Source organism: Hemiscyllium ocellatum, chromosome 6 (assembly GCF_020745735.1).
Source record: "Hemiscyllium ocellatum isolate sHemOce1 chromosome 6, sHemOce1.pat.X.cur, whole genome shotgun sequence".
In the NCBI taxonomy this organism is placed as follows: domain Eukaryota; kingdom Metazoa; phylum Chordata; class Chondrichthyes; order Orectolobiformes; family Hemiscylliidae; genus Hemiscyllium; species Hemiscyllium ocellatum.
The window spans coordinates 108,858,295-108,886,166 of record NC_083406.1 but is presented as its reverse complement, the minus strand read 5'-3'; the positions used below and the strand labels follow the sequence as shown (position 1 = coordinate 108,886,166).

Below are 27,872 nucleotides of genomic sequence, written 5' to 3'. Positions count from 1 at the left end.
AGAAATACCGTGTATTTTGGGAGACAGATTTTCCAGTCTTCTTCTTGATGGAATATTTATCAAAACTGCAGGCAATTAGTGTCGAGACTGGAATTCTTTTGAGACATAGGAACATTGAGGAGAATCTCCATTGCGCTGCTTTTCCTGTCTTTTTCGGCTGCCTTTCCAGGGATCCTTTTTAAAAGATAAACCTAAGTTCTTGTGCTTGTTCCAGAAACTTTATGTATGGAATTGTGAAGCTGATGTATGCAATAGGACAACTTGAAGATGGATTCTACTACACAGACTGCCTGTTTTTTGGTGCCATCATATCTGCTACTGATCCAGGTATGTCTCAATATGCGTTGAGGGATAAGTGGGTGTTAGGTTTGAGATTTCCACAATTTCACAGTCATAGAGATGTACAGCATGGAAACAGACCCTTCGATCCAACTTATCCATGCCAATCAGATATCCTAAATACATCTAATTCCATTTGGCCCATATCCCTCTAAACATTTCCTATTCATGTACCCATCCAGATGTCTTTTTTAAATGTTGTAATTATATCAGGTTCCACCACTTCCTCTGGTAGCACATTTCATACACCCATCATCTTGCATGTGAGGAAGCTTGGATCTTGGGTCAAAAAGCTGTGGCAGAGAAGTTTGTCAAAAATCTGGATTTAGTGAGGTTCTGGATTTGAATTGAATTGAAGGATCAAAGTTATTTATGCTTGGTTCACATAAAAATGTTATAAGCAGCTTCAAGTCCATAGCTCGCTCATAGTCTCCGAAGGAATGAGATTAATTAGCAGCTTGTGTATTGTTCTGTCTATCTTCATAGCCCACTCCTATCTCTCTATCACCATCTATTTGTCAACCAAACACAGACAGTTCTTCATAGGAAACATCAAGAAATGACCACAATAGCTTAAAGCTCAGTCGGAAATCCACTACATGAGAGGAAACGACCTCTCAGAGCGAGATCCTTTCAGCTACTGAATGCAGAGACTTGGAGAGGGCTGTTTCCCTGCACAATGTCTCGTTGTGTTAGTATTTTCTTCTTCAGTTGTTCATGGGACCCTCTTATTTTCAGTTGTAAGTGCTTGCATACCATCCTTCCATTTCTTCCTGATGGGGGAACTATTGAAATGGTCTCAATTCCACTAAATTATCTTAAAGTCATCTCCTTCAAATTCTTAGAATTAGGCTAATCTAACCCTGTTACCTTTCAAAACATAGGGACTAGGAGCAGGAGTGGGCCATTTGACCCTTTGAACTCGCTGTGCCATGCAGTACGATCATGGCTAATCCCCTATCTCAATACCATATTTCTGCTTTCTACCCCTATATATTGATGCCTTTGAAATCTAAATTATTATTTTGTCTCTTTCTTGATTATACTCAGCAGCTTGGTCTTCAGAGTTTTTTGTGGTAGAGAATTCTGCAGGTTCACTGCCCCCTGAGTAAATATTGTTTTCCCCCATTTCAGATCTAAGTGACCGAACCCATACCCTGATACTGTCTTCCCTAATTCTATACTCCCCAGTCAGGGAAGACATTCTCTCTACATGTAGTCTGTCCAACCTTCTAAGAATTTTAGATGGTTCAATCAGATTCCTTGTCATCTTTTTGATAGTCAGTCGCAATCTTGCCTCCTCCACTATCCTGATAACTTCTTCTTTTGCTTTTGTAGCGTTTCTAACTGACCATGACCATTTCTCCAATGACACATTTCACAACGTCCTTGTCAATAGATGTACTGTTATCTTACGGTTCATACTTCTCAAATGTAGAATTGGGAATCACAAATTGAGTTTGCAAAACTCTCAGGATGAAACAGCAGACTAACTTATTTCGTGAGTGCCATCACTATCAAGATGGAAGAAAGCTACACTAATGGCGATTTTAAAAAAAATGCTTTGAACATGTCGTGAAAAGATGAGGAAAGGTTTTGGATAAAGGGAAGCTATTTAATTAAGTACTAGGCCTAACCCAAGCTTGTCAAGTCCACATAATGTAGAATCTGAGTTAGTGACTGCTCCTGACCTCCTGCTAAGAGTGTAAAGGGCTCTGAACAGAGAATACCTTGAATCTTCTGTTCAGTTTTGGATACCAAGACAGAAGGGGAATTCCTTCAATAATGCAGAGTAAAAGGGCAACATGACTGATTGGTAATTGATAGAGTACTGGGTTATGAGGAGGAGTATTACTGTAGACGCGTTTAAAGTTGTGAAGCTGGTTGATGCACATTTTTGTGAATCTTAATGGTATCAAATTTCTACTGTTTGAAATGTCTTTCTTTCATTCTTTCTTTTGTCACGAGGAGGTCTTGTGAAGGCAAAATTTTACTGTGCAAAGAAGAAAATTCTTGGAAGAAACCTGTTTAAGGTCACCATGCTCATTCTTACTGTTCACAATTACTCCAGTTCATCTCTCCTATGTCATATTCCAAGTCTTTAGGCCTTTTCTAAAGTGCAGCGTCCACATTTGGATACAGTAGTGTACATCAGCTGGGGCCACCTGGTGTTTCACGTCAGAATAGCATAACTTTCCACTATTGTGTTCTCTGCCTCTGTATACAGTACCTTTTTTAGTTTCCCTTGTGTGCTTATTAAGTGCTTTGTTAACCAAGCTGCTGCCCTCAAATTTATATAGTGATGTTCCCAAGTGTCTGTCTCATCTCTCATCCTCTTCAAAACCAGATCATTTAGCATGTCTTGCACGTCCTTGTTTTTTTTCTGCCTTCAGTATGGAATGTCATGTGTTCATCTATTGCAGCAGCCTGTTTATATCCTTCAAAAATCTATCCAATTGTTTCCGCCATGTTTATGACCCTTGCGAATTTTATATTAGCTACTAATTTTGAAAATTTATGATGCGTTAGTGGGACGCGTGTCAGAACCTTCCATTTCTGTCAGAGGCCTGGCTCGCTTACTGAACAGATTGCAAGGCAGTCGAGCCGGCTTCACACAGCAAGACCCCTCCCCCTCCCCCAACCCCAACCAGCACCACCAACCCCAGTCAGGCAGGTTACTCCTTTATTTGGAGGAGGGGGAGGAATAGTTTCTTGGAGGTTAGAGAAGGGGTTAGGGGTCGCTCAGTGGCCAAACCCTCTCTTTTTGTCGGGTCCCATGATTGTACTAATTACTGGACAAATTAAGGGACTTCATCCCCTCCCTGACTGAGTCAGCCCTCCCTGTCCATTCATGTTTCTGTCCCAACTAGAGCTAAGATAATTGCAGCACAGATGGGAATTGGCTTATAAGCATTAGTCATTCATTGTCCTATTAAGGGCCTCACTTGATGACTGACTGTCCAACCTCAATAATCCCGTGCAGTACTGAATTTGGAGGGGCCCTTTTGGCTAATTAATGTATTTTATGTGTCCGACAGATTCTCCCAGTGCTGAGAATTAGTATTCGGCCAGCAGAGTTTCAGATGTGTTGAAGTGAAGGGGGTTTGGAACTTGAAAGTTTTTAATCGAGAGGTAGTTGAGACTTTGTTTCCAAATCCAGTCTTACATCCACCTCCCCAAAGTTGGCCTCTGAAACCATTGTTGATTCTTTCTGTTTTTTTAGCTCTTGAAGCCTTGAGTGTCTTTCATGATTTGGAATGAAGGTTTTCTGAGACCCATTTCACTTTCTGGTCCACCTCCAGTTGGTCTGGTAGCATCTGTGGAAAGAGAATCAGGGTTAACACTTTTGAAGTCAAATATATGGCTGCTCTTCAGTGTTCGGTTCTGTGGTGAGGTGGTAATGTCACTGGACTAGTAACCCAGAACACCCAAGCTAATGTTATGGGAACATGGGGTTCAAATCCTATGGCAGATGATAATTTTAAATTCAATAGAAATCTGGGAGAAGAGAAAAGCTAGTCTAATGGTAACCATGTCAATTGTTGCAAAAACCTATCTAGCTTGCTAATGTTTTGTAGGGAAATGTGCTATCCTTAGCTGGTCTGGCAACTCCAGACCCACAGGATTGTGGTTAACTCTTAATTGCACCTCTGGGCAATTAGGGTTGGGCAATAAATGCTGGGCCAGCCAGTAATGCCCACATCCCAGGAATAAAATTAAATGTTGCCCCACCTGCTGAGTTACTCCGGCAATTTCTGTTTTTATTTCATATTTCCAGCATCCGCAGTATTTTGTTTTCTGTTTTGACAGTGACTGTTCTTGCCATATTTAATGAGCTTCAAGTGGATGTTGACCTGTACGCTCTGCTGTTTGGAGAAAGTGTGTTGAATGATGCTGTGGCCATTGTGCTGTCATCGTAAGTGGACATTTTATTTCGAACGTTGAAAAAGTCAGTTGTTTCACATGTTCTCTGTGATGACTCACAGCGGAGTAAATTGTGTGAATTGCTGGTGGAACATTGACACCTGCTGTAATGGTGAATTGTGGGTGGAGTCCACATAAAATAAATGACTTGAGCTTATGTTGTCATGACAGAGGAGGATGGGAAAGCCATTTTTGAATAATATGTTTGTACCATGAGAAATGTGAGTTGGAATGTGTGCACGTCTACCTGAATATAAAAATTTTTTTGTTTCCATTTAAGGTCAATTGTTGCTTACCAACCTGCGGGTGAGAATAGCCACACCTTCGATGCAGCTGCTTTCTTCAAGTGTGTCGGTGTCTTTCTTGGAATATTCAGTGGCTCTTTTGCAATGGGGGCAGTAACCGGAGTGCTGACTGCTCTGATATCCTTTTTAATATGATTGGGGTGGGGTGGGTTAAATCGAAGTACACCACATTCTGATTATAATGGCTTTCAAAATTCTGTGGATTAGTTTGCAGCAAAGGAGGTCTCATGGCTTCTAATTCCCTTCTCCACCTGACTGGACAAACCCCAACTCAGCACTGCACCCTCAACCCACTTCTCCACTGGTCCAGTCCCTTTTCCCAACCTTGGCCTCATCTCCCAACCTCCCCCTGTCTGACTTCTTTCACAGCTTGACCCAGCTTCCTATCTGTGGTCCCATTACAACAGTCTCTTTTGAAGTTTGATGACTGTGTGTTAGAGCAGACTTTCATTGTGTTGCTGTTTGTGGTACAGTCAGCTCTTCAATAACACAATCATTCTGTTGTTGTGCAACCTCCTGTTATAGAAAAATCACGCTTTACAAACAGTACTTAAAGTGTTGGCACTGTAATCCTGTTACAGTAGAAACAGCGTCCTCAATTAGTCAATCGCGTTGCAGCGAATTCACGCTGACAAAACGCATGTTGTAACAGAATGGCCTGTACTCACAAAGGCCCTTTTTTTTTGACAATTGAATAATGAAAGAGCTTGCATTTATGTAACAGCTTTCACATCCTCGGATTTGTCCAAAGCATCTTGTATCCAATAAAACCAGTTATAAATTTGTGTACATTTCGAACAGTTTGCACATTGGAAGGCCTCCCAAACAGCAGTACTATGGATAACCTAATGATTTGCTCTTTTATTTTCATGGTGGTTCAGAGAAGAAAGCTGTCCAAGCAACTGCTATATTTTATGCAGTGTCCCAGGAGCTTTTATGTGCAGCAGTGAGTACACTGTTTGCACTTATTAAACATTTGTGAGACATCGGTTTTGCTAGCTAGCCTGCATTTATTGTCCGTCCCAAGCTGCCCTTGAACTGAGTGGTTTGCTGGACCATTTCAGAAAGCAATTGAGAGTGGGTCTGGAGTTACATGTACATGATGAAGGGCTTATGCTCGAAACGTCGAATTCTCTATTCCTGAGATGCTGCCTAACCTGCTGTGCTTTGACCAGCAACACATTTGCAGCTGTGATCTCCAGCATCTGCAGACCTCATTTTTTACTGGAGTTACATGTAGGCCAGATTTCATTCACTGAAGGGCATCAGTGAGCCAGATGGATTTTTCTAACAATTGGCAGTGGTTTCACAGCCATCAATAGATTCTTAATTCCAGAATTTGTTTTAATTGAATTCTAATTTCATCATTCAAACCCAGGTCCCCACAACAACTTCTAGATTAACAGTTTAGCAATAATACCACAGGGCATTGTCTCTGACGGTTCAGCACCCCCTGAGTTACACACTGAATCCTCTAATATAGCACCTGAAGTAGGTCTTGAACCAAAAGCCTGTTCCATTGGAGCGCTTTCCTGGAGGGAGTGCTGCTGATATCTGAATCTAGCTTCACAGGTTAGATTTGTGGCTTTGATCTGCAGCTAAAAATTGAGAACTTACTGAGGTTTTAATGCAGCTAAACATCACACTATGCCACTGATGTGGGAGCCTGTTATACTGTTGGCATTGGCCAGTCTTGTATGTTACTGTGTATAGCCACAGTAGTAGTTCTGGAATGTGAGTCCCCTGTTAATGTGATACTACAGATTTACTTCAATTATTGATGAAGACCAGCCCCAAAGAGACTCATTCACAGAAATAGATTTTCTGGAAAATTACTGGCAAGTATTTATGCAGGTTTATTAATATACTAGCAAGAGTAAAGATCATAATCAAGAGGTATTAATTGGACCACCATCTTCCAGTTTATACTTTTAAAATTTCAAATTCTTAGCACAATCTGTATTACCCATTGCATAGTTAATCTGTAACTGGTCAAGAGTTCAATTGCTCACATCCCAGCAAGGCAGGTAGAAAATTTAATTTGGTAGATCTGGTCAATATTGAGCTGGTTAAAAATTCACTGGTTTACTAATGCCAATTGTCACCCTTATGGTCTGTACCACCCTGTGTGGTTAACTACACAGTTAGTGACTGAACCAAGCCCCAGAGCAAACTCTTTGAGAACAGTCACTTTGGCAGCAATGATGGTTGACAATAAATACGTCCTTGCCAGCGGTGTCTATATTCCAAAAGCAAATGAGGAGAGGGGATGGCTTAGTGGTATTATCACTAAATTATTAATCCAGAGACCCAGGTAATGTTCTGGGAACAAGGGTTTAAATCCCACCATGGCAGGTGGTGGGAATTGGAAATCCATTTTGAATTTAAAGATGATCATGGAGCCATTGTTGGAAATGCCCACCTGGTTCCCTAATGTCCTTTTGGGGAAGAAACCGCCATTGTTGTGGTTCTGTTCGCTGAGCTGGGAATTTGTGTTGCAGACGTTTCGTCCCCTGTCTAGGTGACATCCTCAGTGCTTGGGAGCCTCCTGTGAAGCGCTTCTGTGATCTTTCCTCCGGCATTTGTAGTTGTTTGAATCTGTCACTTCCGGTTGTCAGTTCCAGCTGTCCGTTGTAGTGGTTGGTATATTGGATTCAGGTCGATGTGCTTATTGATTGAATCTGTGGATGAGTGCCATGCCTCTAGGAATTCCCTGGCTGTTCTCTGTTTGGCTTGCCCTATAATAGTAGTGTTGTCCCAGTCAAATTCATGTTGCTTGTCATCTGTTTGTGTGGCTACTAAGGATAGCTGGTCGTGCCGTTTCGTGGCTAGTTGGTGTTCATGGATGCGGACCGTTAGCTGTCTTCCTGTTTGTCCTATGTAGCCACGCACACAGATGACAAGCAACATGAATTCGACTGGGACATTCCCAGAGGCATGGCACTCATCCACAGATTCAATCAATAAGCACATCGGCCTGGACCCAATATACCGATCACTGCAATGACAGCTGGAACTGACAACCGGAAGTGACAGATTCAAATCACTACAAATGCCGGAGGAAAGATCACAAAAGCGCTTCACAGGAGGCTCCCAAGCACTGAGGATGTCACCTAGAGAGGGGACGAAACGTCTGCAACACAAATTCCCAGCTCGGCGAACAGAACTACAACAACGAGCACCTGAGCTACAAATCTTCTCTCAAACTTTGCAGAAACTGCCATCTTTACTTGGTTTTGTCCAACAAGTGACTCCAGTTCCAGAGCAGCATGGTTGGTTCCCACCTGCCCTCTGGGTAACAAATACTGGTCTAGCCAGCGATGCCTACATCCTGTGATTGAATTAAAACAAAAATATTATTAGGACTCCACGTTTTGACTGAAGAATAGTGTACAGCATGTCAATGCTTGTTCATTATCGGTGACTCCTTGATGGAGAACTTGACATGCAGATGTTGCAGAAGGACACTTGCAGGCTCTGCTGTGATGGCTCCTGCACTTTGTGGTCAAATAAACATTTGGCATCTCCCTCCGCTCCACCAGCCACCCCATTCCCCCCTCACCTCACCGATCAGTGGAAATTAGCTGTTAATGGTTTTTGGAACTAGCCCCCTCAATGAATCTGTGCACTTGGGAACAAATGGGGAAAGATAAGGATCAAGAGGAAGCCAATATGATAATGTGCCCAGTTGTGCCGTGTCTCTTTTTAGTTGTAAATCTGCTTGTTCATAAATAGTTGGAATCTAGTTCTGCTAGTTGACCAAGCATTTATATTATACACATTTGTCTCTTTTACAGTCACCTATTAAAACTGGTTGAATTTGATTGTGACAGATGAACTACAGTACAGGAGATCATTCAGAGCAGTGAATTTAGGCCGCTGCAGTGAGAAATAGCAAGTTCTAGATCATTACTACTGGCTGTGATTGACTTTTTAGAAAATTCTTTCTTCACCCCCTCCCACATTTCTTGCCCAGCTCCATAAATGATCGCCTTCCCCTCCCAAAATATATCCAGAGAGCAGAAAATAATCACAGTGGAACCAGCTGCTGTGTTCTGTTGCCTCCTATTGAAAAGAAAAGCTGTTATTTTGCTCACCTTGAGATGTTGGGTCCTTGTCTCAAGAGAACATAGGAGAGAGAAGACACTCAAAGTAATATCCATTAGCCTCTAGTTGACCTTAGTAGTTACATGTCTTTCTCAAAACAAATCTCTGCCTCAAAAAGATAGACAAGGTAAAACACCTGTTCCAACTGATCAGTGACAAAGTATCCCTGGGTCTCAAATGACTCATGATTGAGTAGTGCTCCCAGTCAACAATAAGACAGGTGTTTTCTCTCGAAAGGCTGCTTTCACTTTTGAATGATTCTCTGTGTAACTTTGGGTTCTGATATTCGGCTATTTCCTTAATTGCTGCTTTCCTACGTCACCAAATTTACCAAACTGCACTGCTTCCCTCTCCTGGAGACCGCACTATTTTTCTTGATGTCATGGAGCACCTTTCTCCTTGCAGAAGCATGTGGCTTCACTGGTAAGTTAATGACCTAGGAACAAGAGTCAGACCAAGATTGAGGTCCATTCCTTGGAAAGATGCTTCAGATTCTATTCTAGTCCTGTTACTACAGTCATAATTCTGCTTTGTGAATGTTGTAAGTTTACCAAATAGAGCATCAAAGGTAAAATGGAATACTCGTCAACTGTTGACTCCATTGGATTGGATTCAGCTGTTTGTTAAATAAACTGTGTGGTTTGGTATTGAAATATGTAGATCGAGCAATTGGTTCCTGTTCTAAACCTGGATGTGGCTGGCCGTTTCCAATCGGGGAACTATTTGGGATGGCATAACCAATATAAATATCACTGGAATATATAAATCACTGAATTATTCACTGCATAGCTGCGAACACCTGTCCGTCTGAGAATTATGTTGCAGGATATCTAAATTGCACAGAAATGTTTTGGGTCTAGTAATCCTTCCTTCCTTCCTTTGATAAACCATAATGCAAGACAGGATTTCCTCTGTTGCCTATTTAATAGCAACTTTATAGATTGGAGCACAAAGAATTTCCGAGGGCATGTCTTTCTTTTTCCTCCTCCTGCTCTAATCCCAGTTCATGTACAACTTTGATTTGGATTAACCTATTCAAGCATATCCATGAACCTTAAGGTGTCACCATTGTGTCTCATTCAATATTTGGAAGAAACATCTAATCAGACACTCTTTGGTCATCTATTTGTAGTCTGCTCAATTTCTTTCAACAGAGACAACTGATTCTGGTAATGTGAGAGCACGGAATTGATGTGCAGGTTATGAAGGTGAGTGTGTAAACACCAGATATCAATTTGACTCCCTCGACTGTAGAGTTCAGTGTATCCTCCAACCAGTCCTGCAAATCAATTTATTTGCTACAAGAGGTACTGAAGATAAGAAACCATTCCAAATGAAACCATAACTACATCTTGCTGCTATGAATGCTTAATGAGTGTACATCATGTATTGAGACTGGGTCTTAGTATTGCCATAGTGTGCTGATCGCTGGATCCTAGCCCAGAGTGATAGAGTGAAAGGAAGCCTGTTCTAGCTGTTGAAGCTTAAAATATGATCGTAACTCAGGGCACCCTCAAACTTGGAGTAAAAAATGAGGTCTGCAGATGCTGGAGATCACAGCTGAAAATGTGTTGCTGGTCAAAGCACAGCAGGCCAGGCAGCATCTATTCCTGAGATGCTGCCTGGCCTGCTGTGCTTTGACCAGCAACACATTTTCAGCATCCTCAAACTTGGTCCTTTTTGGTATAAGTGCAAAAGGCAAAGCTACCTATGTCACAAGGATGAGTTTCATTAATTAGTCTTACTTTCCGTGAGGATAGAGGATCACAAGATGGTCTCTTTGAGGGTTGGGATTTAATTTGGTTAATGGTGGTCCAGTTGGAGGCTGGGATTAGTAGCTAGTAATGCTCCAGTTACTATTTCAGGGATCACCATTGGATCCCTGAACACTGACGAATGAAAGGGGTTACAGAAGGTGAGAACAGATACAAGAGCAGGGAATGAGGTTTGAAGTATTGGTAGCTATCAGCAGCATCCTTTTTTCCTCTCTAAGTACTGAGTGCCTGACAAAAGCTACCTTGTCCCCTGACCAACAATTCTGTCTCAGGCTTGCTGTAGTGCTCCAGTAAAACTCAGCGCAAGCTGGAAGAACAGCATCTCATTTTCTACTTGGGAATTCTACAGCCTTCTGGACTCCATATCAAGTTCAACAATTAATGGCATCTTTTCCCATGTCCATACCCCAACCCCCACATGCCAGCCCTTGTTATTACATAGTCTGCTATTACACACAACCTGTTAGTAGCCCCTAATAGTCCACAATTGTAGCTATTTATTCTCCCAGGCTCCTCATTATCCACTCCTTTATATCTATCCAACTGTTCTTCTCTCTCTTTTTGGGCTCGATCCCCACCTATCATTTATTCCTTACTTACTCACTCCCACCAACCCTGTCTTCTGCATTAAAAAAAACCCAACTTTTTCCTAGCTACCATCAGTTTTGAGGGAGGGTTACTGGACCTGAAACATTAGTTCTGACTGGAATATTGCATGAAATTCTGGTCTCCTTCCTATCGGAAAGATGTTGTGAAACTTGCAAGGGTTCAGAAAAGATTTAAGGATGTTGCCAGGGTTGGAGGATTTGAGCTATGGGGAGAGGCTGAACAGACTGGGGCTATTTTCCTTGGAGCATCGGAGACTGAGGGGTGACTTTATAAAGGTTTATAAAATTGAGGGGCATGGATAGGATAAATAGACAAAGTCTTTTCCCTGGGATCGTGGAGTGCAGAACTCGAGGGCATAGGTTTAGGGTGAGAGGGGAAAGATATAAAAGAGACCTAAGGGGCAACTTTTTCACGCAGAGAAGGTGGTACGTGTATGGAATGAGCTGCCAGAGGATGTGTTGGAGGTTGGTACAATTGCAACATTTAAAAGGCATTTGGATGGGTATATGAATATGAAGGGTTTGGAGGGATATGGGGCCAGATGCTGGCAGGTGGGACTAGATTGGGTTGGGATATCTGATCGGCATGGATGGGTTGGACCAAAGGGTCTGTTTCCATGCTGTACCAGACCTGCTGCCAGACCTGCTGAGCTTTTCTGGCAACTTCTGTTTTTGTAACAATGTTAAGTAACTCACTAGGCGATGCAGTAGTAAACTGGTTTGCTGGGATCCCTTCTGAAAGCACAGAGAAGCTGTGTGCTTCCAGTTTAGTCCTGAGACACCACTGGCTTTAAAAAAAGGTTCACAGTATTGTTGGCTGGGCCAGCATTCATTGTTCACTCCTAGCTATCTTTTTGAAGGGTGTGCTGAGCTGCCCACTTGGACTGCTGCTATGCATTTGTTGTTGATACAGACAATACTGCCCAGAAAGGAATTCAGGGATTTTGACCAGGAGTTCTAAATTCTGGTGTGGTCAGAGATAATTGGCATCAATTGTCTCATTTAATAAGCCCAATTGACATCCCACTGTAAGCAGGCAAGTTTCTTAATGGCCCTTCCTGCCGACAACTTAATGATGGGAGGTTTTCCCACCACTGGCAGACTCTCTGAATCAAGGCACATTCCACGCAGCCAGGAGTTTGAATAAAGTCTGTCAAAAATGTTTAAATGATCAAAATGTTTGATAAGATTGGTAGAATAAAACTATTTTCTCAAATGGAGTGGAATCCAGAACAAGGGTAACATAATCTTAAGTTGAGAGCGAGGCTGTATAGGTGATATTGTGAAGTTTTCTTGGCACAGAGGGCATTGGAAATCTGTAAGCCGCCTTCAACAGTTCTTGATGTTGGGGCTGAAACTAAAATTTGCATTTTTAAATACAAATTAGGAGCAGATGGAGGCCATTTGGCACCTCAGTCCTGCTCTGCCTTTTAATAAAATGTATTCTGTGTTTTGAATTCCAATGATTTCTGTAATTGAAGCATTATTTCCTTCCTTTATATTTAATTCCTCTTGTAATAAGGATAGCATTCCATTAGCCACCTTAATACTTGCTGTACCTGCGTACCAACTTTGTGCACAAAAATACCCAGATCCTACTGCAGATCAGAATTCTGGGAAATTTCTATTTTGCTTTACTGTGTTGACTCTCCAGACTCATTTGGTACATCATACTTAAACTTGCAATTCTCCTGCTCCTCAGATGCTGCCTGATCGGCTGTGCTTTTCCAGCACTACACTTTTCAACCCTGACTCCCATTGTTTAGTTGAAAGCCCTCTCTACCTCCCTGCTTGCTAGAACTCGCCTCCTAGCAAGGTTCAGACTCAGACTATCTCAGCCATACAGCCCCCACTATCCCTAGTTTTGATGTCAATGCCTTATGAACTGATACTCACTTCTCACACACTGGTCTTTGAACCATGTATTTATTTTACTATTGATTCATTCAAAGCTTAGATTAAGGGATTTTTATTAGACGAGGATAATGGAACATTAACAGCTAACTTGAATGGAGGCACAAATTAGCTATTCAGGAATGATAGAAACAGCCCAAAGGGCTGAATAGCCTACTACTGTTCCTTTTAACATGGCACTAAATTGTCCATCTATTACAATCAGAGCTTCCATAAAGGTGGTTCCGGTCAGTATCTGGCAAGGTTCCCTAGATTGTTACAGTTCCTAAAGGAATAACCTGAAACGTGAAGCTCTCAGTAAGGTTCCTCTGCTTTATTACATCTAAATTTGTCCGAACGACGTTAATTTAAAGAGGATTCTTCACTTGATCTTCTCCAAGACAAAATGAATTCAAGTTTTAAAAGAAGCCAATTTAACCAGGCTTTTTCAAGTTAACAAGAGTAAATTTATTATTAACTAAATATGAGCTGCAACAACACAACAGACAATGTTAACTGTTACTTTTATTTCTTTCTTTTTACTTAGTCTACGAAGGTAATGTTTAACATTTCTTTCTTAAAGTATTAAAAGAAACAGGTTTTTTTTGTGTGCCGTTGTATCTAGATGGCACAGTGTGTGGCGACATTGTACACTGTTTTTCCTGTACTCCTGTATTTGAGTGCATGCGACAATTAAATCTGTATAACACATGGACTAGAAATGAGTGTGAGTCCTAGGAAGTTTTATTTTTACAAAAAAGGTTGTTCGATCAGTCTCAGTTCTGTGAAGAGTAAGCAATGGGACGTTGCAGTTATTACTTTGGGTGATACCAGTAGAACTGGTGAGCAGTTGCTTCCAAGATACTTGCCTTTGCAGATCAGCTGAGAACACTTGTCCTGTTTCCTTTTTACTGTAGTTTGTTTTCTTCTGAGTTTGCTGCAAGGAGAGAGAGAGAGAGAGAGAGAGAGAGACTTTTTACCTGCAGCTTAGGCATGGCTCACGTTTTCCTCATTTTTACCCCAAATCACAGACAAATTGAAACCTCTGCTTTTTACAACCCCTCTGGAGAGAAAAAACCAAGGTCGACAAAACCTTGTTCAAGGAGCAGCAGCATCCCATGTATCACTCACCTAAATTCTGTCTTTTTTATCCAAATTGTCACAATCTGGGACAACTCACTGGTGATTTGAGTTCGGTTTGTGGTGCATTGCTACTTTCAAATCCTTCTCTTCTGAAGCTTTCTTGACACATGTCAGGTGTAACATTCCAAGGTTCCCTTGTGGATGAGGATAATTCACACCAGTCTTCCAGGTGGTCACTGAATTACATTTCTCACCTTTTACAATTTCTGTCATTTCTTTGGCTTCCCATCCTCTCCTGTTGTCTTAATAAAAAGCAGTCACAGCTGAAAGCTCAGTACACATGTAGGTGATTGAGGGTTATGATCCATTGTCGCAATAGGTGGCTGAGACATAAGGTTTTTAGAATGCTGTACTGATGCCATGGACGTACTATTCACAATTCAAGTTTAGATTAAGACACAATGCTCGGGCTAAGCAGATTTATTTCAGTGTCCCCAGTCCCTTCTGAGGTTGTAGGCACCATTTCTGAGGAGCTGAGAATGTGTTGCTGGTTAAAGCACAGCAGGTTAGGCAGCATCCTAGGAACAGGAAATTCGACGTTTCGGGCCAGAGCCTTCCTGATGAAGGGCTCTGGCCCGAAACGTCGAATTTCCTGTTCCTAGGTCGCTGCCTAACCTGCTGTGCTTTAACCAGCAACACATTCTCAGCTCTGATCTCCAGCATCTGCAGACCTCATTTTTTACTCGACCATTTCTGAGGACCCAGGAGAAGTGCAAGTGCTTTTTAAAACCAAACTAGGACCAAAGCCTTGAAAGGCACTTGATATTAATCGAGTTCGTGGTTCTAATTCTACCCTTCTTAAATGTAAGGGACAGTGGAGGAGAAAAGGAAGACTCTATATGTTTGCACCCTACAATTGTATGAAATCAATCAGTTTCTGAGGTTCACCAGGTGTTGATGCTTTGTGTCTAGTTGGAACCTACGTGCGGTCTGAAATAGCAGTGCTTCAGGGAGCTAATGATGCAGGTGCAGGAAATTGTTGGCATTTTTCTCTACCTAATAAAGAATAAAGCAAAGGTTCTCATTATTTTGCCGTGACAGCAAGGAAAGGTGATTTGATGGATGGTGTGAAATCCTTCAATGGATGGTTGCTTCGCTGTCTGCAACCCCGTCTGCAACCCCGGCTGAATCTGTTTAACAGCCAGGATAGAGCTTGGTTAGTTTGTATGATGAGAAGCTGTGATTTATTACTCATGTCAGTTTCTGTGTCCAACTCCAGACACTGCTCATCTGTAACCTGCTTACTGTTTCACTTTCATGGATATAATAAATCTGCAGTTTATATTATCTGCAGTAGAACAGACCAGGTTTGGTGATTTTTTTTTTTAAAGCTGCACTTTGGCTTCTGATTTATGTCCTTTGCCTCAATTTTGTGTAAGGAACAATCTGCCACCCATTAATATAGAATTGTCTCCATTGACTGAGACTACTAGCTCCTGTATTTCTTGGATTCAGTCTGACTTCGCGCTGGCTGTTGAGAATATTTTTAATTTTTTTCATACTTGTGGGTATTGTGTGACTTGGCTACCATTTATTGTTCAACCCTAATCCTTGAGAAAGTGGTGATGAACCACTGCTGCAGTCCTTGAGGTGAATGTCAACCCATCATGTTAAGAAGGTTCAGGGTTTGGGCCTACCAACAATAGGAACAGTAAAGTAATGGTGAGGGAGTTTCAAGTCTGGTTGATCTGTTGTGAGGGAAATTTGCAAATGGTTATGTTCCTGTATGTCTGCTTTTCTGTCCTTGTTTAAAATGATGGTGGTGTTCTTTGAAGGAACCTTGGCAAGTTGCTACAAGACATCTTGTGTGAAATATAGTGCTACCGTTGTGACTCAGTGCTGGAAGCAATGAATGTTGAAGATGATGGATGTGGTGCAAATAAAGCAAGCCACTTTGTCATAGATGGTGTCTTTAGTGTCGGTTGGAGCCGCACTCCTCCAAGTGGAGAGCATTCCACCACACTCCTGCTTTGTGCCTTGTCGATGGGTGACAAACTACAGGGAGGCAAGAATGGAATTTTTCCCACAGAATTCTCAGCCTCTAGCTTGGATTTATGGCTGGTCCGGTTAGGTATCTGGTTGTGGAGTCATACAGCATGGAGACAGACCTTTTGGTGCTCACATTCAGGATGTTGATGGTGGAGAGGGGTGGGGTGGGAGTTCAGCGATAGCAATGCTCACTGTCAGGCTCTCTGGTACCAGGAATGTCACTGGCCACTCATCTAAAATGACCAGCAGTTTGACCCGCCTTCCTGTTTTTACAAACTTTGGTATTTTCTGTGCAGGTGTGGTTGCAGTTCTCTTCTGTGGAATCACGCAAGCTCATTATACGTACAACAACCTGTCTGCAGAATCAAGAGACAGAACAAAGCAGGTATGGAAGCCTACTGGTGTCAGTTCTCAGTTGGGTTGTGTGTGTTACATGGGTTTGGTGTTAGAAAAGCTCCTGTTTTGTTCTTTCATTTGTTTTGGATTATCACAGCAGGATGGCAGTAAGGACGAGTAGCCCTAATGCCCTGAAATGATGGAAAATGCAATTGGGCCGAATTCTAATCCATGTTTACAATCCTGAGACAACAGATTGCATTTCTGTACTGCCTTTCATGTTTTAAAGAAAGGTTAGAGTATAATTGAAAAAATTTGACATTGAGCCTCAAAGTGATGTTAGGACAGGTGTCCAAAAAGCCTACTTCTGGGTCAGAGGCAGGCTTTAAATAACGTCTTAAAGGAAGAAAGAGTCAAAAGTGGTTTACTAAGATGACTTCAGAGCTTTGGACTTAGACAACCTGCAACTGGTAGGAAATGTTTAAAGTTCCAGGTAATGTGTCCTTGCATACTTTCTATTATGTTTATATATCTGTGTTTAAAATGTGTCATGTGCCCTGAAGTGAACTAGAGCTTGCAGGACAGGGGGGAATGGAGAGGAAGCAGAGCTTTTGCAGTTCCATCACTAATTTTTGTCTATTTTTGTGATGTGAACATTGTAGAAAAACTAGCATCTATTGTCCCTTCCCATCTGCCTCTGATAAGAAGGTGGTGTGCCACCTCTTTGAGCTGTGGCAGTCCCAAAGGACACATTGCTTTTCTATGGTTTGATGCAACTGAGTGATTTGTTGACCATTTCAGAGGACAATTAAGAGTCAGCCACGTGGTTGTCGAGTGGGAGACACAAATAGGCCATACGCATGTTTGAGTGACTGCTGTAAGGATGGTTAATCCCCCTAACCCTGCATCAGTGAACCAGCTAGATTTCTATGACAATCTGGTGGTTTCATAATCATTATTAGTTAGACCAGCATTTTGTTCGAAGTTTATTAATTGACTTAATATGAATTCTGCCACCTACAATCTGAATTCATGCTTCATGGCATTAGGTTCAATCCTTCCAACTATAATCCAGTAATGTTACTACTATGCTACCATTCCCATAGTGTATTTGCAGAAGGAGTATTATTGAAATGATGCTAAAATAAAGCATAGGAAAATTTTGAATTAATATGCTGCAGAAGTACATCATGTTGTCAATATCCCTCCTACCCTCTGCATATGTCTAATTCTCCTCCATACAACAACACCTGTTCCCAAAACTCTGCCAGTGGTGCACTGCAGTCTGTTTAGGGAGACTTGCTTCCTGCAGGTTAGGCAATTACCTTCTGTTCTCTTTCCTTCTTTGACCTTGGGTTGTGTGATGAAATCTATTTTCTTATTTATTCAATTATACTATGGAAATCAGCAGCCTGTGAAAATTGTTACAACCTGGTTAGAGAGCAGTAACCTTTTGTAAGGAGACCAAGTTTGAGATCCTAAGAGGATAAAGCCACAAGATGCCCTAAGTTTGAACAAACAACAATAGATATTGCCGTACAAATTAGATCACTAATGCAAGCTGTTATATATATGTAATGTGTTTGTATGTAAGCTTACTTCCAGCATTCAGAGTTAACTAAGGTAAATGTGTGTAACCAACAAACAATGGTTGAACAGTACATAGATCACATCAAGTTGCAATGAAATGAAGAGACATCACAAGGAGTTTTAAGCAGTCCCCCAGACATTAATGGTATGGGAGCAAATCTCATTCAATTTTCAAAATAATTCCAATTCTGCCAAACTCTCCGAATCTCTCAAAAGACACTCTCTTATGGATTGCCTCAACAATTGCTCCCACTCTGTTAGTTCAATTTCCTTGCCTGGCTCTGTGCTCCCCTGGATTCTTGAAACTAGATTCCAGCACTTAGTTAAAGCACGATTCCAGCTTTTCACAGACCACTAACTTCACCAAGCTGGTGCTGCCCCTGATCGTCTTTCTCTCTTGAGCTCTTCCTTTCTTCAGCTGCCCAACCTGGCAACAAGAACTTCTCCTAAATTCAAACAGAACCAGAGTAGTTCAATTACCTAAAATAAAAACAAGCTCGAAATCTGAAACAAACATGAAGACCTAGATAAACTCAACAGGTCTATTAGCATCTGTCATTCTCCTGATGGATCACTACACTCAATGTTAACTTTGTTTTGCCTTGATGGCACAATGGCTCAGTGGTTAGCACTACTGCCTCATAGTGCCAGGGATCTGGGTTCGATTCCAGCCTCCGTCGACTGTGCAGACTCCATACAGGCATTCTCCCTGTGATACTCCCTGTGGGTTTTCTCCGAGTGCTCCAATTTCTTTCCACAGTGCAAAGATGTGCTGGTTAGGTGGATTGGCCATGTTATATTGCCCATAGGGTCCAGGTATGTGCAGTTGGATTAGCCATGGGTAATGCAGGATTACAGGGATAGGGTAGGACGGTGGGACTGGGTGAGATGCTCTTGAAGGGTCAATGTGGAGAAACCAAGTGTGTCTTTCTGCACTGTAGGGATTCTATGAATCTGACTCTCAGCAATTCAGCTAAACAGCAACAGTGTATAACCACAAGCCTGATTCTGTTTCTTTTTAATGTTTTTACTGTCTCTTGATCCCATCTGCCTGTGAGCTTTTGAATTGTCCTTGAACTGTTTTGAGTGGTGCGTTGAAAGCCTCAAGTCCCACCCTTGTTCCCAGGCATATTTGAATATAGTCATCTAGCAACTATTGGAATACCCAGTTCTGTGAATGTTACAATATTCTAAGATTGCTGGCTTCTATATTACAATTGGATAAGTAAAATGGATTTCATCACAGTGCTGCATATGATGTACATCTCATAACGAAGGTTTCAAACTGAAATACATTATCATTTACATTAATGTCATCATCTTTTGCAGTTGTTTGAAGTTCTGAATTTCTTGGCTGAAAACTTCATATTTTCCTACATGGGTTTGGCGCTGTTTACATTTCAGAATCACATCTTTAACCCCATCTTCATTCTGGGCGCCTTTGTATCCTTTACTTGAAATTTCTGCAAGGTTTGTGATGGAGTTTTGTTGTAATAGATTTGGGATTTGCTCCATATTAATTATGCAAGAATTTGTTTTTGTTAATCACTTCATGGAAAGAAGGTCACCATTTATGGGCAACACGGTGGCACAGTGGTTAGCACTGTTCCCTCACAGCACCAGAGACCCAGGTTCAATTCCCACCTCAGGCTCTGTGTGGAGTTTGCACATTCTCCCCATGTCTGCGTGGGTTTCCTCCAGGTGCTCCGGTTTCCTCCCACAATCCAAAACAAATTGCAGGTTAGGTGAATTGGCCATTATAAATTGCCTGTGGTGTTAGGTGAAGGTGTAAATGTAGGGGAATGGATCTGGGTGGGTTCTGCTTCGGTAGGTCAGTCTGGACTTGTTGGGCCGAAGGGCCTGTTTCCACACTAAGTAATCTAATTTATTACCCATCCCTACTTTCTTTTGGGAAGATGTTGGTGGGCTACCCTCTTGAAACACTGTAGTCATTGGGGTGCAGGTACATCTCGTGCTTTTGTGAAGGCAGTTCCCGGATCATCTTTTTTGTTCTAAACTCAAGCGGGTGTAGGATTGTGCTGTTTTCATGGGAGGCTTTTTAGCGGGTTGCTTCTAGGCTGGCTTTTCCATGCACTGCTAACAATCAACAAGCCTGTTCAGAAGGTATTCTCCCTTCCTTGCTATCACTTTCCCCCTCTCACCTGCTTTCTACTTTGCTTGCTAACCAAAGAAAATGTCTTGCACATTCATTGGGGAGAAAAACATTTGGGGAAAAAGGATAGAAGCCATTAAAATTCTGGGAGGGTTTAAGAGGGTAAACATGGAGAGAGTGTTTACTTTGGTTGTGGTGAGTGTAAAACTGAGGGCCATAAATATAGGTAACAAATAGCCTCAGGGAGGTCAGGAGAAACTTCTTCAGAGTGGCGAGAATGTGGAACTCACTGCCTTAAAGTGTAGTTGAGCCAAGTAGTACATTACATTTTAGAGAAAGCTGGACAAGTACATGGGGGAGAAAGGAGTATAAAGGGCACCTTTTGACTTTGAGGGTTACAGCACCGAATGCAGCCATTTGGTCCAATATGCCAACTCTGATAGAGTATTTCAGCTACACTTGCTGTTTGCCCAAAACCCTGCAAATTTGTTTCTTTTTAGGTGCTTGTCCATTTCCCTGTGAAAGCTGAGATTGAATCTGCCTCCCCCACAGTTGATGTATTCCAGATTGCAAAAACTCGCTACTTTTCATTTAAAATGTTTTCTTCATGTCACTTTTTGTCAATAACTAAGTCAGTGTCTTTTAGTTCATGACGCTTCCACCAATGGGATAGTTTGTCCCTTTCTATTCCACCTGGACTCTGCATGAGTTTGAACAAGTTTGCATCAATGTGGACCTGTTGAGCTGAATGGCTTATTTCTGTGCTGCTTTTTAAAAGAAAACTTCACTGGTTTTGTTAGGTGCCTTTTCTACAGTGTATTGTTTGCCATCGTTAGCTGTTCAAGTTCCTTAACCGCTGTTGCTGATCAGATTGCTATTTTGCTGGGAAGAGCTGCCAACATTTACCCACTGTCTTTTTTCCTAAACTTGGCCAGAAAGCACAAGATTGGCTGGAATTTCCAACACATGATGATGATTGCAGGTAGAGTTCCATGTTGGCCAGACTGGGTAAGGACACCAGATATTCACGGGAATTGCATTTTATTTGTTCATTGAATTTCGGTGTCCACCAGCCGCCATGGTGGGATTTGAACCTTGGAGCATTAGCCAAAGTTATGGATTACTGGTCAAGTGATGTTACCACCATGCTGCCATATCCGGTTAATTCCCTTGCATGGGAAACAAAAACAGAAGTTTCAGTGACCCTTCCTCACACCTTTTGTGATGGGTCTTGATCTCTACTGCTCTCTGATTCTGAGGGCAAGGGTGATACCCACTGGGGCCCATAGTTGACCACCTATCAGTTTCTCGATTTGTCCTGTGTCCGTCATACAGTTACCGATGGGCCTGACTACTAGGTGATTGTTGAATACCTCAGTGCATGACCTTTGTTCTTCCTGCAGGTCTGAGAGGAGCCATGGCCTTTGCCCTTGCCATCCGAGACACCGCCACATATGCCAGACAAATGATGTTCACCACCACCCTCCTTATTGTCTTTTTCACTGTCTGGGTCTTTGGTGGAGGCACTACGCCAACATTGTCATGGTTACGTATTAGGTCAGTATAGAACATCATTTGTGGCTGCTTTGCATGGTTTGTTACTCTATGATTTGTCTTCCACGTGCTGTTCTGCGCTTCTGAGATATAGACAGTTCAGTCAACCAGGAATCCACCTTTTTCTGGATCTAACAAAACCATTGAAGTTATTTGCTTCCAAATTTTCTTCTACATTAGATGGCAAGGTGGCCCAGCGATTAGCACTACTGCCTCAGCACCAGGAACCCGGATTCGATTGGGTGACTGTGCAAACTCCACACAGATAGACATTCTCCCCGTGTCTGTGCGGTTTTCCTCTCTCAATCCAAAGATGTGCTGGCTAGGTGAATTGGTCATACTACATTGCCCATTAGTCAGGGGTAACTATAGGGTAGGGGAATGGGTCTGGGTGGATTATTCTTCAGGGGGTCAATGTGGACTTGTTGGGCCTGTTTTCACACAGTCAGATCCCATGGGTTACTTGCGAAGCCTGGAAGTTTAGAACCATCGAGTCCAGGATCAGACCATTTGACCCATCACATCAATGCTGGCTCTTTAGAACTGCTTTTTTAGTGTCACTCCACTGACCATTACTCATCATCTCGCTAAGGAAAAACCAAAAGAACTGCCAGTGCTATAAATCGGAAACAAAAACAGAAGTTGTAGGAGAAGCTCAGCAGATCTGGCAGCATCAGTGGAGAGAAATCAAAGTTAATGCTCTGAGGAAGGGTCCCTGGACCTGAAACGTTAACTTTGATTTCTCTGCACAGATGTTGCTAGACCTGCTGAGCATTTCCAGCAACTTCTGTCTTTGATCTTGATAGGGAGGTTTCCCTATTCATGGAACAGACATTCTGGGTTCAAGTCCGACCTCAGGACTGAATGATTATGAAATATGTGCCACAAATGGCTACACAGGTTGATTATCATCTGGTAAATCTTTCTAATATGTCCATGGCATGTGGAAAGAGTGGGAAAGGTTCCTGGTCAGCCAGATTCATGTGGTAATCTACAGTGTAATAGCCTTCCTTTGTCCAAAGACTTCACATGCAGGCTCTTGCCATAAACATCAGCTCTGTTTCATGAGACTACCATGCACAGTGTTTTTAAAAAAATCCTGTCTCACAGTGAAATTGTATGTGTGAAATGTGTCTGCTGCTGTATTGTGCAATGGTGTCATCTGACTTGTGAACGGCTTTGGTGCATTTCCTTAACTGAACAGCAGATGGTGATACGCACCTTAAAAAAAAACTTTCAGCAGAAACTACAGTTCATCTGTCTAAGTTTAAAAATCTCACAACACCAGGTTATAGTCCAACAGATTTAACTGGAAGCACCAACTTTCAGAGCACTGCTCCTTCATCAGGTGTTGTTCATCTGTCAGGTTGTCCTATTCCACTGAAGTGCAAAATCAACTTTGACTACCAAGATTAATTTTTGTCTGCTTTTAGCTGGTGCTGAGGTCTTATCCTTATCTCTTGAAGCTGGAGGCCTGGGTTCAAGTGTCACCTGCCACATAATGTGTGCCGAAACCTGTTCAAACAGATACACACAATCCTAGAAACAGTGCAAAAAAGGCCCAAAGAGTCCTCACTGACAAAAATGACGCTATAATCTGCATTAGTCCAGTTTTTCAGCACTTGGCCCATGACCTTGAATGTCATGGCGTTTCAAGTATTCATCCAAGTACTTCTTAAAGATTTGAGGTTTCCTGCCTCCACTACCCTCCCCAGGCAGCACGTTCCAGATCCCACCACCATCTGAGTGAAAAACATTTTCCTGACCTCCCCTTTTTAACCTCCTGTCTTTCACCTTAGAATTATGTCCCCTTGTTATTGACCCTTCAACTAAGGGGAACAGCTGATTTCTATTCACTCTGTCCATGCCCTTGAATATCTTCGATATCTCAATCAACCTTCTCGGCTCTAAAGAAAACAACACAAACTTATCCAGCCTCTCTTCATAGCTAAAGTGCTCCATCCCAGGCAATCTTCTGGTTAGTCTCCTTTGCAAGCCCTCCAGTACAATCACATCCTTCAGACACTGTGGTGCGCAGTATTCCAGCTGTAGCCTGATAGAAGTTCTGTACAGCTCCAAAATAACCACCTATTCTTAAAATCTATGCCTAAAGTGAGAAAGGCAAATATCCCATAGAGCACCTTAACATCTCTACTAACCTGTTCTGCTACCCTCCGGGATCTCGGGAAGATCCCTGTGTTCCTTTGAGCTTCTTAGTGACCTGCCATTCATCGGATACTCCTTTTAGCCTGTTACTACTTCCAAAGAGCATCACCTCTCACTTTTCAGGTTTAAATTCCATCTGCTACTGATCTGTCCATCTGACCAATCCATCGATATCCTCCTGTAACCCAAGACCTTCCTTCTCACTGTCAACTACTCGACTGATCTTCATGCCATCCACAAACTTAGTTATCATCTCTGTTCCTCTCCACCCCCCCCGCCCAAAAAATGACATTTTCTTCTATATCATTTGTATATATCATGAACAATAAGTGACCCATTACTGATGTCTGTGGTACATCACTGGGCACTGGCCTTCAGTTATACAAATCCTTCTTCTGCAATCAAGCCAATTTTGAATCCATCTTGCCTTGGATCCTGGGTGCTTTTACCATATTTATCAGTCTCCCACAGGGGACCTTGTCAAAGATATTTTGCTGAAATCCATATAAATGAGATCAACTATACTACCCTTCTCTCTCACATTTGATTACCTCAAAAAAAAAATTTAGTCAAATTTGTTTTGTGTGACCTCCCTCTGAGACAAAGCCATGCAGCCTATCCTTAATAAACCTTGCCTCTCCTCGTGGCGATTAAGTCACTCCCACAGAATTTATTCCATGCTTTTCCAACTATGAATCACTGCTCCCTAGTTTATCTCGACCATCCTTCATGTAAAGTGGAACCACATTAGCTATCTGCCAGTCCTCTGGCACTCACCCCTTTGAGCAGAGAGTCATTAAAAATTTGGGTCAAAGCCCTGTAATTTCTTCCCTCATCTCCCACAGCAGCCTGCAATACAACTTATCTGGACTCGAGGATTTGTTTAGAATAACTGTGTATTCTAGGAATTGTAGAGCCGTAGATTCATATCGAATGGAAACAGACCCTTCAGTCCAACTCTTCCATGCTGAACAGCTATCCAAAATTAATCTATTCCCATTTGCCAACATTTGGCCCATATTCCTCTAAACCCTTCCTATTCATACACCCATCCAGATGCCATTTAAATATCATAATTGTACCTGCCTCCACCACCACCTCTGGTAGCTTGTTCCAAACACACACCATTCTCTGCATGAAAATGTTGCCCCTCAGGTCCTCCTTTTAAATCTTTCCCATCTCACCTTGAACCTGGTGCTGTCTAGATTTGAACTCTCCTTTGCTGGGAAGAAGACCATTACAGTTCACCTATCCATCCTCTCCCCATGATATATATAAAACTCTATACTCAACCCTCGGGTTACAAGGAAAAGCTGCCCCACTTTATTCAGCCTCTCCCTATAACTCTAACCCTCTGTCCCAGCAGCATCCTCAAATCTTTTCTGCACTCTCTCATGTTTAACAATATCCTTCCTATAGAAGGATGATTTCTTAATCCCAGTATTTTGCTGAGTGGCAAATTTTCAATTGTTCTTAAGTTGAACAGCCTTCAAATGTTTTGTAAACTGGCTCGTTGAAACGTGACCTCTGTCATCCTGATTTTAACCTTTTTCACTTCCTTTTGCAGGTCCTTCTACCTGCAAACTGCACTGAATTTGATTGTGTCCTTCCCACCTCATCATTTAACATTCACTTTTTGCTGTTTGGATGTTTCTTATTTTACTGTGGAGCCCTTTGGTCTGCGTTTTGACTTCAGAATATGAAGGGAGTTCAGTAACTGACCCACAAGGAGTCAAGGAGACTAGGGGCAATTTTCAGTTGCTACCTGTATACCAAATCTACCTGACAATCAGCATCGCTATGACAACACCAACATATTAGGTGTAACTTTACCTTGAGATCAGAAATAAGTTGATATATTGTCTACGGCTGGAGGAGGAGCGCCTCATCTTTCACCTGGGAACCCTCCAACCACAAGGGATGAACTCAGATTTCTCCAGTTTCCTCACTTCCCCTCCCCCCACCTTGTCTCAGTCGGTTCCCTCAACTCAGCACCGCCCTCCTAACCTGCAATCTTCTTCCTGACCTCTCCGCCCCCACCCCACTCCGGCCTATCACCCTCACCTTGACCTCCTTCCACCTATCACATCTCCATCGCCCCTCCCCCAAGTCCTTCCTCCCTACCTTTTATCTTAGCCTGCTTGGCACGCTCTCCTCATTCCTGATGAAGGGCTTATGCCCGAAACGTCAAATTTCCTGTTCCTTGGATGCTGCCTAACCTGCTGTGCTTTAACCAGCAACACATTTTCAACTGTGAAACAGGGCTGTCTCATTCATGGAGTAGACATTACACTGATGAAAATGGTATTAACACCCTAATTTAGGTCAGGACCATTTCTAAAGGACTTTGCATGAGCTGTCTAGTTTCCCGTGTTCTGTATTCACCACATTTATACCAAAGGGCCAAATGCCCAACAACAGTTTGTAGTTATATAGCATCTTTCCAGTCCATAAGTGCTTCACAGGAGTTTTATTGAGCAAGATTTGTGACTGAACCATATGAGGTCACTAAAATCTTTCTTCAGAGAGCAGGGCATGGAATTTTACTGTGAAAATTCCAGGGTCTTGGATTTTGACAGCTGCAGGCTCCACAGCACTCATGCCTAATCTGTTCAGCTTTAGCAGGTATACAAGGTGGTGGGACCCCACAGAACTCCCAACAAGACAGCTGGCAGCTGCTGAGGAGGCTTCATTGATTTTGACACAATGAGGGAAACTTTCCCATTTATTGCACTTACAGGTGGTCAGTCTGATAGAAGTCACATTATCTAATTGTCTGTGGGGTTCCTTTTTATTGACTGTCTCTAAAACCAGCCTTTAGAGTGTAGGCAGTTCCTTCAAGAACTGGGGATGAGATTAGCCATTGAAGGAATGCAACATCTCAAACCGCATATGCGAAGGCTGAGGAACTTTTGGAAGGTTGTAGTCCAGCCTGTGGGACCAAAATTATCCAGGCTGACCATCTGAAAGTTTCCACATGCTGAGGACTACTAGAAGTCTTGCATTTGAAAAGAGCTTTGGCCATCTCGATCCAATTTCTAGACAATGCAGAGCCATGGCAGAAAAACTGTGTTATCTAAAGTCCCACAGAGTGGCAGGTACGGGCCAGCTCTGTAACCCACAGTGTTCTAACTGGCCTAGCGTGGAAGGGTTTGATGATAACGTTGGGTGCCCCAGATATTCTATTGTCTAGTTCTAACATTTGTCAACTTGAACAATCAAAAACAGTCGTCTAGAAACCCGAAATAGAGGCTGTTCAGCCCATTGAGGACTTCCCACCATATCCCCATAAATCCCACATTTACCACTGCTAATCCACCTAACCTGCACATCTCCTGACACTATGGGCCAATTTTAGTATGGCCAATTCACCTAACCTGCACATCTTTAGCTGTCACATTTCTTTGAAGGGCTTTTGTCTGTCATCTGTTGATGTGGTGTTTTCACAGTAGGTTTTTTCTTCCACAATCAGTGTTTGCCAATGCATTCTGCTCTCTGGGTGAGAAGCAGGTCCCACATCTAGCTCAGCTGGAACAAGGATTGAACCCGTGCTGTTGGCCTCATCCTGAACCCAATGCTATTCAGCTAAATTAACCAAGCTAAACAGCCCCCAATTCAGAAACTACAAATTCATTTTTTAAAAAAATTCTGTAGGTCTGTAATTAAAGAGTATGACAAATTAGTAGCTGTTTCAGAGAGGCAGATTCAGCTCAAATGGCCCTTTACAAGATTCCAAGATTATATAATGTGTCTTCACCTGTGTACTTCCGAGAAGATGCCACTGGTACAGCATTGACAGATGCATGGGGTGGAGGTGAGATTCTTTTTTAAAACTGAAGGGACAAAGGAAAGGTAGGAACACCAGTAATTGCCACAAATATCAGGAGGGTATGGGGGGAAAAGCATCAAATCGGCCCAAGGTAATGATGCTTGTTTAATGAGCTGTTGGAGGCACAGTGGACCAAATAGCCTCCTTTGTGCTGAAATATCTAGATCATTAGATCATAAGAAATAAAAACTATTCAACCTC

At 42.3% G+C, this 27,872-nt stretch overlaps 1 protein-coding gene across 2 annotated transcripts in view; it reads left to right on the top strand.

Moving 5' to 3' along the window:
- Positions 1-27,872, top strand: part of slc9a7 (solute carrier family 9 member 7) — a 153,760-nt gene that overhangs the window by 82,877 nt on the left and 43,011 nt on the right. For both annotated transcript variants that reach the window (XM_060826256.1, XM_060826255.1), the window contains exons 5-12: positions 215-327; positions 4,150-4,255; positions 4,544-4,685; positions 8,993-9,098; positions 16,380-16,468; positions 19,339-19,452; positions 20,993-21,104; positions 21,526-21,679. In XM_060826256.1, coding sequence (XP_060682239.1) covers positions 215-327; positions 4,150-4,255; positions 4,544-4,685; positions 8,993-9,098; positions 16,380-16,468; positions 19,339-19,452; positions 20,993-21,104; positions 21,526-21,679 — 936 coding nt within the window. The remainder of the gene's footprint in view (positions 1-214; positions 328-4,149; positions 4,256-4,543; positions 4,686-8,992; positions 9,099-16,379; positions 16,469-19,338; positions 19,453-20,992; positions 21,105-21,525; positions 21,680-27,872) is intronic.